General features: G+C 37.7%; 1 protein-coding gene across 3 annotated transcripts in view; it reads left to right on the forward strand.

Annotated features, from left to right (window-relative positions):
- LOC114160812 (ankyrin repeat and BTB/POZ domain-containing protein BTBD11-A) overlaps positions 1-15,357 on the forward strand; it is a 173,886-nt gene that overhangs the window by 143,162 nt on the left and 15,367 nt on the right. For 2 of the 3 annotated variants that reach the window (XM_028043631.1, XM_028043633.1), the window contains 6 exons: positions 2,635-2,842; positions 5,817-5,969; positions 7,676-7,841; positions 11,986-12,075; positions 14,107-14,208; positions 15,021-15,114. In XM_028043631.1, coding sequence (XP_027899432.1) covers positions 2,635-2,842; positions 5,817-5,969; positions 7,676-7,841; positions 11,986-12,075; positions 14,107-14,208; positions 15,021-15,114 — 813 coding nt within the window. The remainder of the gene's footprint in view (positions 1-2,634; positions 2,843-5,816; positions 5,970-7,675; positions 7,842-11,985; positions 12,076-14,106; positions 14,209-15,020; positions 15,115-15,357) is intronic. The other variant, XM_028043632.1, reaches the window with a different exon arrangement.

Genomic DNA, 15,357 nt, shown 5'->3' on the forward strand with positions numbered 1-15,357 from the left:
CCTCAGAGTCAACAAAACTTACAACTTTTGCTGTTTGTTGTTAGCATTAGCTTTACTGACAACCAAATATTAGTGTGGAAGAGGTATTTTTGTGAACTTGGTGTGAAAATTTTGGCTCAAAGCAACTTCCATAATCAATATCACATATATAAACTTTTGTTCTTGAAGTTATATTTCAATTTTACTGAGTTTTCTACACTATATCTGACTATGACAACTGAAGAAGACGAGCTAAGTCCACAGTTGATGTTTCCATGAGTTGTTGCAGCAATAGTTTCTCCTTTTAAGCATTTTTACAGGAAAAAGGGAAGAAAGGTTTTCCAGTTCTGAGTCCTTCCGACTCAAGTAGGAGTTGGCTTGGAGAAACGAAGGCAGTAAGCTGTCCCCTGTGATTAATTCAGATGAGCTGAAGCATGAACCCCACAGGAGTGTTGCTTGGATAATTACAGCAGAGAAGATGGGAGCAAACGTCGTCCTACTGACAAAATCAAAGTCACAGAAACAATTAATGAAGCCAAAGAAATCTTGTTTATCGTCTTTGACTCTCTCCAGGTTGTAGCTAAAAGGGACTGCTGCGGTTTTTACTGCTTGTGTTGTGTCTGTTATTTTAGTTGTTGTTGGTTTTTTATTATTTATTTAAGAAGCAATCGTGTGGTGTGTTTTCCAAACCCCTCGGGAGTCTTGTCAGTTCTTGAAGCTGCAGTCTCCTGTTTACTCTTTTTATTCCTCGGATAGCAGGATGTTCCACCTTCAAAATGCACATTTCAGCTATAAGTTTTGCCTTCTTAAAGGATATAAATCTGTTACTACTTCTTGACTATTAAGCACGCAGCATGCAAGTTTTGTCCTTAATGGATTCCCATAGTTCAACAGAGTGATAACAGTTCCTCTCAGAGTTGTTTTTCTTCATTTTTCACACTTCTATTACATTTCAAATCCCTCATCAATCAAAATAATGTTTTTTCTTCTCCTTGTTTATATTCCTTACAGAAACACAAAGCTCCAATCTTCCAGTAAACTGAATGAATAATTAGATCAACAGAGGAATAAATTTATCTGTGAAATAAACCCTGCAGCCTAACTCTGCAATATTTTCCCTCTTACAGCCATTTAATCGTTATTCTTAAATGCATCACTAATGACCTGATCGATCCACAGCTGTGAACGCTGTAAATCTGAGCATTATGCCTCCCTGAATGTCGGGGCTAAATATCTGCTACGTGGATGTGGCGAATTTTAAAAGTTGAATTTCACACCTCCTCTGAAATCCGCTTTTTAAAATATTTTTCTCCTCATTCGTGACTCCTGCTGCGCACAAACACAGCTGGAATTAGATCATGCTTCAAGCAACGAACAAAATATCATGCTGACTAAAAAATCTGTATTCAAACTCTGTGATTGCGCGTGTCAAACTCGAGGCCTGGGGGCCAAATCTGGCCCGCTGTAGCTTTTTATGTGGCCCTCTAGACTCCAAATTAAGTCAATAAATTCTTCAAGTTTTCACAAATCTGCAAAATTCACACAAAATCAACAAATCTCCACATTTTTTTTCTGATTTTGTCTCAAATTTTTCTCAAAATTGGTCAAAGTCACATTTAACGTCATGCATCAGCGCAAATATTGTAGAAATTACTTACAAACTTTTCTAAATTAGCACCACAGAATCTGTAGTTTAGATCCAGGAAAACTCAAAAGCAATCACAGAATCCTGTAGGAACAGCCGTTTATTGAGATTTTTACAGTTTAATTGGTTTTATCAATATATTCTGGCACAAGAACATTCAGATTTTTTATTTAACCCAAAATGAAAATGAGTTTGACACCCCTACCTTTTAGGATTAAATGATAATCCCTGTGATTTTTGGAAATATGTTGCTCTTCTTGGATAAACATGGTGCTGCATCTTTGCATAAATTACATTTTTAAACCCACTTTAATTAAAATACATATAAATTTAGCTCATTTACAGCTGTTCGAACAGTAAACACCTGTTAAAACATTGATTCTTGATTTTTTAATGATGTTTTTCCATAATTTTGCCTTCTGTATATATTTTATTGATCTTCACCACTCGTTCCGGATGTTATAGTTGGTAAAATAAAATAAAAAGTGTCAATAATTAAAATAAATCTGCTCAATTCATCTTGTTTGTCTTGTACACTCTCAGAATTGCAAGTTTAGATGATTAAAATGAGATATTTTGGTTTCTCAGAGCTACACCTGAAGGGCTGTAAAAGTGTTGCCCAGTGGGATTAGTTAAGTTTTCCCAATCTGAATCACCACTTTAACAAAACTTACCTAAATTCTCCACTCAGGCAGTTAGAGATACTCTAAATCAAAATTGGACGATTTTAGCTGTGCTGGTTATGAAGTGAAATATTTCTGCTGGGCACTGACCCTGAATAAATGAAGTGAATGAAACAGAAACTGAACAAAGGAGAAAATCAGAGATTATGTGTGTAGGATGGCTTGTAAGACAACAATTTACCACTCAAGACAGCGTGGGCATATGGTAGCTTAATCAGTAGACGGGCTTTGTGTGTTAGAGGAACGCATTTCCTTTTTACGTCAACTAAACCTCCGATTTACAGCCCAGTTTTAATCAATGACGCTGATTTTTATAATGTTTTTCAGGTGATTTGGTTTCCCGGGCCATGCATCACCTCCAGCCGTTACACATCAAGAACCCGAGCAACGGGACGCCGGTCCACCAGAAGAGCAGCTCCACGGTCCACTGGGAACCCGAAGCGCTCTACACCCTCTGTTACTTCATGCACTGCCCACAGATGGAGTGGGAGAACCCCAACGTGGAGCCATCCAAAGTCACCCTACAAACCGAGAGGTGATGTTTGAACCCTGGTTTATGAAGGTTTATTGAGAGATTAATGAGACAGCAGGGTTGCACCGACACACAATTTTTATTTCCAAAACGATGCAGATATTTGATGTTTAATGTCGGCCAATACAGAAAAACAATGCTGACTTAACTTAATATGTTTGGTTTTTATTTAATGTATTGTAACTATGTGAAAACATAAGTTAAATCCACTTAATTTATTAACTTAAAGTCAACTTTATTGCTTATTATACACCACAAAATTCACTGAAAGAAGATTTCTAAGATTTTCTCTAGAAAATCTTTGAAATTTTGTAGAATAAACAAATTTCTGAGATTGAAAAGTCAAAAATCTGCTTAAAAAAACCTCTGGTGTTTTTAGATTAATCTCAAGAATGAAATGGAAGAAATATGGAAATTTATAAATGTCAAAAGTAAAAAAAAAGTTGCTGTAAAAGCCTCAGATACCTTTAAACTAATCTTCTAAACTAAATAGAAGTTTATTTTGTTTACATAAATTTCTATTTAGTTTTTATAGAAATTTATAAAAATTTCTATCAATATATTCTGGTGAACATTTACTCACCAAAGAGTAAATGTTCCTTGGTGAACATTTACCTCTTGTTCCTAACACATCGTCGTTTAATTGAGTTTAACTAACATCAAAAATTTCTAGAGCAAACTCAGATATTTTTAGACTAATCTCAGAAATTAAATAGAAAAATTAGGAGATTTTTGAATGTCAAAAGTCAATAATTTGCTACAAAAGAATTCTGATATTTTTAGATGGACAAAAAATGGAAAAAATAGAACATTTCTGAGTGTCAAGAGTTGAAAATTTGCTAGAGAAAAACTTTGATGTTTTTAGAATAATCTCAGGAATTAAATTAAAAAAAGGAAATTTCTTAGTGTTAAAAGTGAAAAATTTGCTAGAAAAGAAATTCAGAAATGTCCAAGTTTCTTACTCAAATATTTCTACGCCTTATCTCAAAATTTCCCAACTTTTTTCTAGCAAATTAGGACTTTTCAAACTCAGGCATTTTCTTAGATTAATCTCAAAATCTCTGAGTTCTTTGGTGAACATTTAGTCCTCTTGTTCCTAACACATCGTCGTTTAATTGAGTTTAACTAAACTTTGACCAAAGTCCAGTTGTGTCCACTCATCTCCTTCAATTAAATACGAAGTTACAATTAACAGTGTGGGACAGAGGTGTTGATTTCTAGTTCTGAAACTAATAATGACATTTTTAACAGCTTGAGATTTATTAGACTCTGCAGAATGTGACTTCTGGCAACTAAAGCGATTTTTGCATTTGTACTTTTAACCTTCCAGACAAGTTGAGTACAGGCGCACAATAAAAACCTACATTTCTACTTTCCTGCTGAAGATATTTGCTCCAGCTGCGTGGGCTGGTCAGCGCTGACACTTGCCAAAGCCTGCAGCTTCTTGACGGACAGATATCTCAACGTCTTTCTCGCTTTCTTCCTCGCTGAGAAACGCTGAAACTCCATCCAGACGACCCTGGGGAACGTGAGGAATGTCAAGGCGGAGTGACACGTCAGCAGAGTTTCCATTCCTCTGAGACAAAACTCTGTTTAGCATTCAACTGAAAGCTTGGAGACGAGCAGCAAGAACCTGAATAAATCTGCAGGATGACAAGCAATGTGATTAAATAGGATGAAAAAGTTCAGTTGAAACTAAATGACAGAAGCAAGGTTACATTTGCAAAAGAACTGCAGAGTGTTCAAAGACTTATTTAAAATATATATATTAAAGTGTAGACTAGACAGTGTATGCTTAATTATTAAATGTCATTACAGTGATAACTCTTTGATAGATAAGATTAGAGTTATGTGGTTTAATTTATCATATTGCGCAACTTTAAAGTTTTACTATCTGTAATTAAATGTGAATATTGTTTCTAAAGGTCAGATAAATCTGAAAGTTGCATAATTACAAAAGTTTATTGAATACTGACATGAAAATGTACATCAAATTAAAATTAAGTAGGATTTATGCAAAATGGAGTTGACAAGCGATAACGTTACATATGAATGTAAAGATGTTTTTTATTATTATTATTATAAGTGTGAATAAATAATTCACAATTGGGTTTAAAAAGCTGTTTAAACATGACTAAAGTGTTCTATCGCTATAGATAAACTAATAAAAAGTAAAAAAGCAAAAATCTTCATAAAAAAAAATTGGCATCCATCAAAGTGGTACAAAAATGTGCCTAAATGAAATGAAGACGGCAAACTTTAAACAAGGAAATTTTTCAAACCAGGTGAATTTAAAGTGAAAGGTGATAAACAACTGATTCCTTCATTTTTTTTGCAGAATAAAAACTGTAAAAACTTTTAATTTACACTATTGTTTTGCTTTCATCCATCACTGTTATTTTTAAAGAGGTGAAATAGTTTAAATTGACTTCTCACAGAAATTGTTTCCCTTTCTGATGGACCCTGGTTTTATCCTGCATCAGATAAAATGACTCTGCAGAGCACCGTGTGGGTTATTTTTAGATTGATTAATCTAAAAAACACACTTTTATAATAAATTATGAAGAATGCGCATATCATTTATCAGTCAGGCAGACCATTGCTCTTTGTGATAAATGAGGATAATAACAGCACTTAGAAAGGTTGCCACTTCTAGATCTCTTTCAGCTCTGAATTGTCCCTGTAATCAATTTTAAGTATTGATTTTGTGTTGCAGCCTCTCTAATATCTATAAGGACATCTTTAATTAGTTTAGTTTGAGCCTCAAATGGAACCAACGTCTCTATTAACTGTTTAAGCCGGGCTGGGATTTTAGCTAATGGTGTAAATTATTAATATTTTTACATTGACATTGTATAACGAGTGTAACTTACTCACACCGTGCTGCTGAACAAATCATTACCCTCGTCAAATTTAATGTAATCTGACTTTAAAATGACTGATGCTAATCATTGCTGAACTCTGTTCTGCTCTGCAGGCCGTTCTTGGTTCTGCCTCCGCTGATGGAGTGGATCCGGGTGGCAGTCGCCCACACCGAACACAGACGGAGCTTCTCTGTCGACAGCGACGACGTGAGACAGGCCGCCAGGCTGCTGCTGCCCGGGGTGGACTGTGAGCCGCGGCAGATAAAGTAAGAACGAGCGACTAGCAAAAAGAAAGCCCAAATATACCATACGGGCTTTGATTCCTTACTCTTTGTGCAAATTTCTCACTGGTTTTGGTTAAAAACTGATTAGATTTCTCACGCTGCGTTCACACCGAACACGTCCAGGCGAGCGTTGAGAGGAAACTCTTTGGACTCTCATACGTGAACCGCACACTCTTCCACCGTCTTCTGCATGTTTCGTCTAAATAAATATGTTTTTTTTAACGTCATTCAACGTTTTTGCTGGACTTATTTGGATAGCTCAAATGCTGGGAAATATTTTCAAATAGTAAAAGTTGTAACTTATCCGACATCCCAACTTCCCTGCTGATCCTTTCTACTCCTGTCTCTGTAGTCATAACTGTGATTGTTTGTAGATTGTAGAACGAAAGCAAACAGCCACAATTACCTCCACAGTTTTTTTTCTCTGAGATTACGTTGGAAAACGTACCAGAGAGTCATAGCTGAGTCTCTCTATTGGTTGATTCCTCACATCGAGTGGCGAAAGTTCAGATTCTCCAACTCCAGCGTTGAACGCCTTGACGCCCGTCAAACGCTTGAAACACTTCAAATTGTGCTGCACACACAAAACGCGACGCAGGGCGTCTCCACACAGACTTCGAATGTAAACCAGAAGCGCCTGACTCTCAAATTGCGTTTGGTGTGAACGCAGCATCAGCCGAATATCATCAGCGTATAGATTTATAAAAATTTCATCAGTGAATTAAATCCTTTTTTTCAAGGTTATTTGCTTTCCTGTTGGTTTTAGCATCACATTGTAACACAAGAAACAATTCACACAATAGTTTTATAAATGACTCTTTAGTTTTGGTTTGGTTACTAAATAAAGACAAAACAGCAGAAAAATAGTTTAATTTATTGTGTGAAACTTTGCAAGAAAAGAACAAGTCTTGTTGTTTTTTATTCAGAATCCCCTTTATCTTAAAAAGTAGCAAAAACAACTAATACAGATGGCAACATAAACCCTGCCTGCTGGTCAAGTTTTAATGCACAAATGGGGATAATAATGTAATTACTTTATTTTTTTTAGTTGGACCCGCAGCCTTTTTTGCTTCATCTAAGTTGCAGTTGCAATTTAAAAACATTTTCTCACAAACACATCTCTGTGTTACAGTTCACAGACAGAAAAGAAAGAATCTGCTAAGCTTTTGTCTCATGCAACATCAATAATTTTAAGGATTTTATCACGGAGTCGTGGGTTAACAGTCCTCCCACTTCAAACATTTGTGGAGATGAAACAAACAGAACAGCAAAGGTGTTTATCAATTAGCATCTCTTTTCAAAATGCCACATATAATTGTCAGGTAGAATCAGAATAATATTGTGAAGAGGTTTCCCTGCGACCCTGTTGAGAACCGGATCAGCAGCAGCTGTTCGCAGCGTCAATTAAGAGTCATTAGAGAGAGAAAACGAGTCGCAGCAGAAGCCTCACCTGGAGGAGGCAGAAGACTGAGCTCTCACGCTCCGATATGAGTGAATCGTCTCTGAGTGTAAACAGCTCGATGCGTTTAGACTCGGTTCTCGTTTAAGCCGGGAAAAGCTGAGTAATAATCATTCCCGCTCTCTCCCGGCGTCCTTTGGGGAGATGAATGCCCACCGATTCCCCAAATCCATTTCTGAGATAAGCCCCCACTTAGTCACGATAATGTATCTGCCGCTTCCATCTGCAGAGCCGAAGATTGTTTCTGCGCCACCCGGAAGCTGGACGCAGCCTCCACCGAGGCCAAGTTCCTGCAGGATCTGGGCTTCAGGATGCTCAACTGCGGCCGGACGGATCTGGTCAAGCAGGCCGTCAACCTGCTGGGGCCCGACGGGATTAACAGCATGAGTGAACAGGTGTGACACTCAACACACACACACACACACAGATAACACTTAAGAGCCCACTGCACTGCATCCCATTGAAAACCTCCTGGTTATTCCACCAAATGTTGATTTCTGAACTCTCCCTGAGTTAAGACATTAGTATTGTTGTTTCTAAATGAGTATGAACTTGTTTTCTTTGCATTATTTGAGGTCTGAAAGCACTGCGTCTTTTTTGTTATTTTGACAGTTTGTCATTTTCTGCAAGTAAATATGAAATTTTTGCTTGAAATTTCAGAGACATGTTGTTAGTAGTTCATAGAATAAAAGAACAATGTTCATATTACTCAAACATAAACCTATAAAAAGAAACAAAGTCAGAGAACCAGATAATTTTAAGTGGTCTATTAATTTTTTCCAGAGCTGTATGTTCCTCTCAGGTCCAGTAGGTTGACTTTACAACAGACACATTCAGGTTCACTGCATTTATTCTAACAAAAGAGGAAATCAAGTTGGTGGTTAACATCAGTCCAGCAGCTTCTGCCTCTATACATTAAATAAAATGCAATAAATAACCCTAAACAAACTACAAAGCAATGGCTCCCAGTTAGCAGTTGGTAAAATTAAACATATGACTCATTCTCAATCTATTTGAACTACTGATAAAAAATAGAAAAAACAATAATTACATTTATAGAAAAGAGGTGGTTCATTCAGGTAATTATGTTTAAATCATTACTTACTACTTTATGTTCAGATAGGTCATTTTTAAATGACCCTCTGTAAAACGGAAAGACCTTTTCATCCTCAATTTATGTCCTGCAGATGATCAAAAGCACACTGCAAAAACAGAAAATCTTACAGATTTTTGGTCTTTCTTTTAGTGCAAATATCTTAGTACAGTTGAAATAAGGCTAAACTAACTTACAAGATGTAGGTACTTGTTTTGATACAATAATTTCTCAATATTAATGAAATCATTCTCGTTCCATCTGGCAGATTAATTTACTTATAACAACACATTTTTCCCATGTTATAAATTGAATAATCTGCCAATGGAGTTAGAACTTTTTTATGAATATTAAGTAATTATTTACTTAAAACAAGCTCATATATCTTCCAGAAAAGTTACTTTTACTACTATTTTAAGTGTACTAAGATATTTTCACTAGAATAGACTAAAACACTTGGTTAGATTTTGTGTTTTTGCAGTGTTCTAACTTATCAAAATAAGGTTTTTATTATTATTTCACTCATGTTTATACTTATAACATGGGAAAAATTTCATCTGCCAATGTAATAAGTGAGGAACTCGTCTTTTGGTTGTGAAGGGTTAATATTAAGGAGAAGCTACTAAGTTATGTCACTGGTTGCCATGGTGATTCCCTCCTTTTCTCACAAAAAAAACTTGAAATCATTTCAAAACATGGAATAATTATGAAATTCCAGTTTAATTCCAGTCTTTTTATCAATATTGAGGAATCATTGAGTCTTATATCTTGCTGAAAAGTTTCTTGTAAGTTTGTTTTGTTTACTTTCAAGGTTACTAAGATATTTGCACTTGAAACTAGAGCAAAATTACTTGAATTTTCTGTTTTTGCACTGCAACCACATGCAGGCTTCCTGCCCACACACATTATTCTCTGAGCTCCGAAAGAAAGAGAATGAAAACTTTACTATAAGCAAGGCAGAGAGTTGTTTCCGTTCATCAGAGGTGCTGAAGTGTTTTCAACAGGCTTCTGTAAAGCCGACTTCAATCATATGTCTGACTCGGGCCATTATGTTCAACAGAGGCCTTTTATGAGCCACTCGTAACCCGCTGCAGCACTTTATGTCAGAGACTCGTATCCCTCTGTGGTGATTCAGTCTTTAGTATTTCCTGGAAAACTGATCTACTTAATCAGGAGGCCGTTATGGACGCCGATGGCCGCCATGATGAGTTCAGATACGAAGGCGAGCCACAGCTTTTACTTTATTGCTCTTTTTACATCTTGTGGTCTCTCATGTGGTTGAGAGAGAATTACACGGGTATAAAACTGTAATTTAATGCAAATTACAGTGTCTCACAAAAACTATTCATGCCCTTTCAATGCTGCGGGGTGTAACTTTTATTTAAAAAAATGTTTTTTATGGTTTTTTTTGTTTTGTTTTGTTTTTTTTAAATATGGGCTGCACAGTGGCGCAGTTGGTAGAACTGTTGCCTTGCAGCAAGAAGGTCCTGGGTTCGATTCCCTGCCGGGGTCTTTCTGGATGGAGTTTGCATGTTCTCCCTGTGCATGCATGGGTTCTCTCCGGGTACTCCAGCTTCCTCCCACAGTCCAACAACATGACTGTCAGGTTAATTGATCTCTCTAAATTCTCCCTAGGTGTGTGTGTGTGCATGGTTGTTTGTCCTGTGTGTCTCTGTGTTGCCCTGCAACAGACTGGTGACCTGTCCAGGGTGAACCCCGCCTCTCGCCCAGAACGTAGCTGGAGATAGACACCAGCACCTCCTGACCCCACTAGGGACAAGGGTGTTAGAAAATGGATGGATGGTTTTTTAAATATTTGTTAAAATTATCACTTTGTTGTGACAGCTATTATCGAAGAAATGACCAAAAACAACCAATCAGAGTTAGGAGGAGGGTCTTGAGGCTGTCAGTCAACCTCATGTACTCGCTGCTAAATGTACTAATGGCAGAGAAACAACATAATGTTACAGTAAAATCATGCTAACAAGCCTTAGCATTCACAACAGTCTCTGCTAGCTGCAGCGTAGCACAGAGAGGAGGGTGATTGACAGCACTAAGACCTGCCTCCTTACTCTGATTGGTTGTTTCTAGTTAACGCTGGAAGAAGGCAGAGGAGCTGTTTCATAAAAACTGTCACAACATGCTGACAGTTTCAACAAATATGTAAAAAAAATATACTTTTTATACAAGTTATATACTGCTGCTTTAAAGAATGAAACTAATTTTCAATATCATTATTTTTATTTATGTTGCTAATGCTCAAAGAAGACTGACATTTTGTCAAGATGTGTGCTTTTGAACAGCAATTTATATTTTTATTTTTTTACATAAAGCTAAATATTGGACAATTCCTTATCTGCTCAGCTCTCTGACGTCCAGCGCCTTTTTCACAATATGAAATCAGGGTTACAAATTAAATTTGAATTTTGCATATTTTTAACCAATAAATGATTTTCGTACTGCTGTGTTTCAGACACAGCTAAATACTAAGACAACCCTTTGGACTGTACTCCACCTTGTGTGTGTTCACATCAAATAACTAATGTTACTCACACAGGAGGTTCAATAATTAGGTGACTTATATTTTACTAGAAAAGGTAAAAACCATGCATCAGTTTCTTCCTTTCCTCCACAAATGTGGTGTTCTATGATATAAATTACCAATAAAATACACCGAAATGTGCTGATTTTCTGTGTTGAAAAATAAACTCTCAAAAAGTGGATGATCCAAAGCATCGGAGTGGAAGGTTGACTTGTGGATCTAATCTGAAATGCCTTGAAATGTGCTATACAAATAAAATTTGATTGATTGACTGATTGTAGCTTAAAAATCTGAAAGCCGCATTAGCTTTTACTAATCGCCTGTAGGAATCACAGATACCTTCATCGACTGATGGAGGTGGAAATTCATAAATGCATCTGATGCAGTAAAAGTGGGATATTGACTCAGCAGTGGAACGAAGAGAAGTGCTGCAGTATCAGGTTCAGGTTTGATATTTACCTCCACTCTCTGGATAAACTGAACGATGTAGTTCGAAATTCAACTTTCTATAAAATACAAAAAGAAGAAGAACAATTTACTGATCTATGGATGGACGGACGGTAGAAAAAGCAGATAAATGGATAAAAATTGGATAGATCTTAGGAAAGGTGGGTGAATGGATAAATAATCAGTCGTTTGGATGAAGGAAGGGTTTCCTGTGATGACAGGAAGTTGGCGTTTCCCAGTTGCCGGGTTTCCTGCAGCTCTGCCCGGTTTTCACATGCTGAGTTGTTTACAGTGAATATATTTACATACTTCACTGAACCCAGAAAAGAGAAGTGAAAAACCTCAGATCTACCAGAGAACCTCAAATTTCCTTAAAAACAGGAAAACGTGTTTATTTTATTTAAGTAAAGGAAACACATCATGAATCTCTGATGCGGCCATCTTGTGCTTCCTGCAGGGGATGACGCCTCTCATGTACGCCTGCGTGCGCGGCGACGAGGCCATGGTCCAGATGCTGCTGGACGCTGGCGCCGATATCAACAGCGAGGTCAGAGTTCAATCTCTCCGACACATCACAATGTTTCTGTCCCAGTTTAATGTTTCATTCACTTTTGTTTCTGTGAGAACTTTGTCCCCTCTCCCCTCCCTTACCTCTGCTGTTTCTGTCTCACCTGCTCGCTCTCTGCTCGTTACACAAAGTGCACTGATAACAAACGATTATCGTTTGTCGGTTTCTCTTCCCACCGATCCTGAATAATAATCCGCTGATAGTCCCTCCGCTCTGCCCGTCACTTCATTTCGCTTCACGCCGCAGCTATCCAACAGCAGTTTGCTTTATGGCGCATCAATAATACACCACTGTTACACAACCAGGTGCACTCTGTGTAATTCGCTGCCAAGTACCACATGAACTTTATTGCTCGTATTTGTTAAGTTGAAATAAGACAGTAAAATAGCGGCTTTGCAATCATAAATCATGCATTTTCTTGTTTTTTCTTTGCAGTTTTTCCTGAGTGTATGTAATGCTGCCCACAGTAGTGATGGCTTCTTTAGATTTTTCCCTGTGGTGACTCAGAAGCAAATAACAACCGTTTGAAATCATTCCGAAGTTTATTACTGAAAAAATAATGACTTAATTTGGATTAAATGTGTCTCTGTTGGAGGAGACACATGCTTGAATGTTTACAAAGGTTTCTGCACCTTCACCATCGGTTTCATTTTTCACCTAGCATATGAAAGTATGAGATAATTAACATTTTCTATAACAGATTGAAAGATCAAAACTCTGTTGCAGTTATTTTCTGCTGTGGCTTAGCAAATATCACTAATTGGCTTAAAGATGTTTGGATGGTTATTTACAATTTTCCTTAAAGGGTCAGTATTATTTATTTAGTTCCATTTTAAAGCACAATAAAGTAACTACGTTACCTTCAGTTGTTATAGAAATGTTGTCTATATCAAATGTCAAAGAAATTTAATGTAATTTATCACCTTGAAATTGGGCCTCTGTCTCTTTAAAAACTCCTGCTCCTCTATTGAGCGTTTCAGAACGTTTTTACCAGCATTTCACTGAGAAGTAGCTGGGCTGGGCCTGTGAAAACGTGAAAAGATCTACCACAATCTGCGTGATAAAAACCTTTTTCAATGGATCTTTCTCACTCTGCTGTGTCAGAGTTCCGGCAACTAGCTTATAGGTGCAATTTGGAGACGTGTGCGCTTCTCTTCCTCTCTTAATTCGTTGCCATTGTGAAATCGTTTTCACCTGTAATAGCGAGCAGAGTTTGTTACCATCAATGCTCTAACTGATTTTTTTTTTTTTTATGTTTTGGTTTTAATTAGATAAGTAGGAAGCCTTAACGATGATCCAGAATCATTTAAACTGTTTTTGTTAAATACATTGCACAATCTGGAGTCCAAACTCATCGGAATTTTAAAAAGTGAACACAACACACATATTCCTGCATATAAACACATATATATAATTATTTATACAGCAGTTGCTGCCTCAGATTTTTCTCCTCCTGCCTGTAATTATAAAGACATTAATAATTCATATCATTACACAATAAAACACCAACAGTCCCACTGCTGCTTAGCATCAGAGCTCAAATGAAATGTGACATCACATCAAATAGTTGTTTTTCCTCCCGGTGATTTTTGCAAATCATTTCTATCATTTAATCAGCAATAAAAACTCGCAGAGCGTCGCCTCCGCTTTGCTTCTGAGTCGTCACCTCCAGTCCTGCATGCGTTTGTCGTCACCGTTACATCGTCTCTCTGGCTTCGTTTGTTGTTGAGACGAAACTCCACAAAGAGGTGGAGCCACACCGACACAGAGAACCGGGTCCGGGCAGATGTAGCTCCTCAAGCTTAGAGCGGGGATTTGAGATGAGAGGAAGGATTAAACTTGCTCAAGATTTTCTGCAAAACTCAAGAGGAAAATCTCGCCCCGCCATCTTGCCCTCTTCCTGCTTCCACCTGTCCTGCATACTGCTTCCTCCCCCGTCTCTCCCCCTGAGCTCTGAATGTGATAACAGCTGTGTATCTCTCTCCCTGAACTTCACCTATGACTTCCCAGGTGCCAAGCACAGTAAACAAGCACCCCTCAGTTTACCCCGAAACGCGCCAGGCGACGCCACTCACGTTCGCCGTGTTGCACGGACACGTCCCTGTCGTGCAGGTAGTTACGTTAATGACCTGTGACCTCTCACCTCTGGACCCCTGACCTCACCTTTGTACTAAAAAATACTGATAATGACTGTGCATCATGATAGTAATGATGCCTGAAGTCCTTTTATTACTCCTTCCTTGGTCCTGTTGTGCTGTGCTTTAGAAGAGGAATTAATTAGCTCTTATAGTCCAATTGGGGTTCTGCGGAGTAGTCATCTGTAGACAGTATCTTACATAAAAGGGATCCGGCTTTATTGTTTAGTTATTTTTTTTGTTTTCATGTGTTGAAATTAAGGGTTAAATTAAGGTTTCGCACCCAAACTCTTCTTTCTAGATCAAGTGAGATGCTGACTACTGATAACTAATTCACAAAACCCCAGCTGGAAAAAACCTGAGCTATCCTTTTAGGGGACGTTAAGTAGATGTAAAATTATGTCCCGACATTTAAAAAGTAGGAAACTCCTGAAGCTGAGCTGAAAAGCCAGCCACAGGGACGCAGAGTGTCTTTTCACTCTTAGTATAAGATATCTTTTATTGGAGTGATAGTTATTGTGCACGATGTTGCCTCCAGGATCTTTAAGTTATTAATATTTATGACAACAATCAGAGTTTTGTCTCCAGGAAAATAAATTCTTCCTCCTCAGCTCAACATCAGTAGCAGAACTGAACGAGAAGCCGAGGCTGGAAGTGTGATTCATATTCAGAATCTGTCCAGTAGCCGAGGCTTTTTCTCTCACCAAACCGAAATGTAACACCCCTTGTCTCCCTCGCTTGTTTTCCCTCTCCTGTCCTGTTTGTTTCCCTCCTCCATTTCTCCCACAGTTGCTGCTGGATAACAGAGCCAATGTGGAGGGAGCCCTGCAGGATGGGGCGGAGAACTACACAGAGACGCCGCTCCAACTTGCTGCAGCTGCAGGTGAAGCAGCACAGACTCATCGATACTAGGGAATTATTTACTTTAAAAAAAAACTCCTATTTCTTCCTGAAAAGTTACTTTTAAGTTACTTTGTCTTATTTAAAGTGTGCACTAGAAACTAGAGCAGTGTTTCTCAAACATGTTCAGGCTGAGGACCACTTAACCCACATGTGTCAAACTCAATAAATCAATTCATGATAAATTTAAACAAACTCAATAATTTCCATTTGAATTATTTATCAT

This window comes from Xiphophorus couchianus, chromosome 17 (assembly GCF_001444195.1).
Source record: "Xiphophorus couchianus chromosome 17, X_couchianus-1.0, whole genome shotgun sequence".
In the NCBI taxonomy this organism is placed as follows: domain Eukaryota; kingdom Metazoa; phylum Chordata; class Actinopteri; order Cyprinodontiformes; family Poeciliidae; genus Xiphophorus; species Xiphophorus couchianus.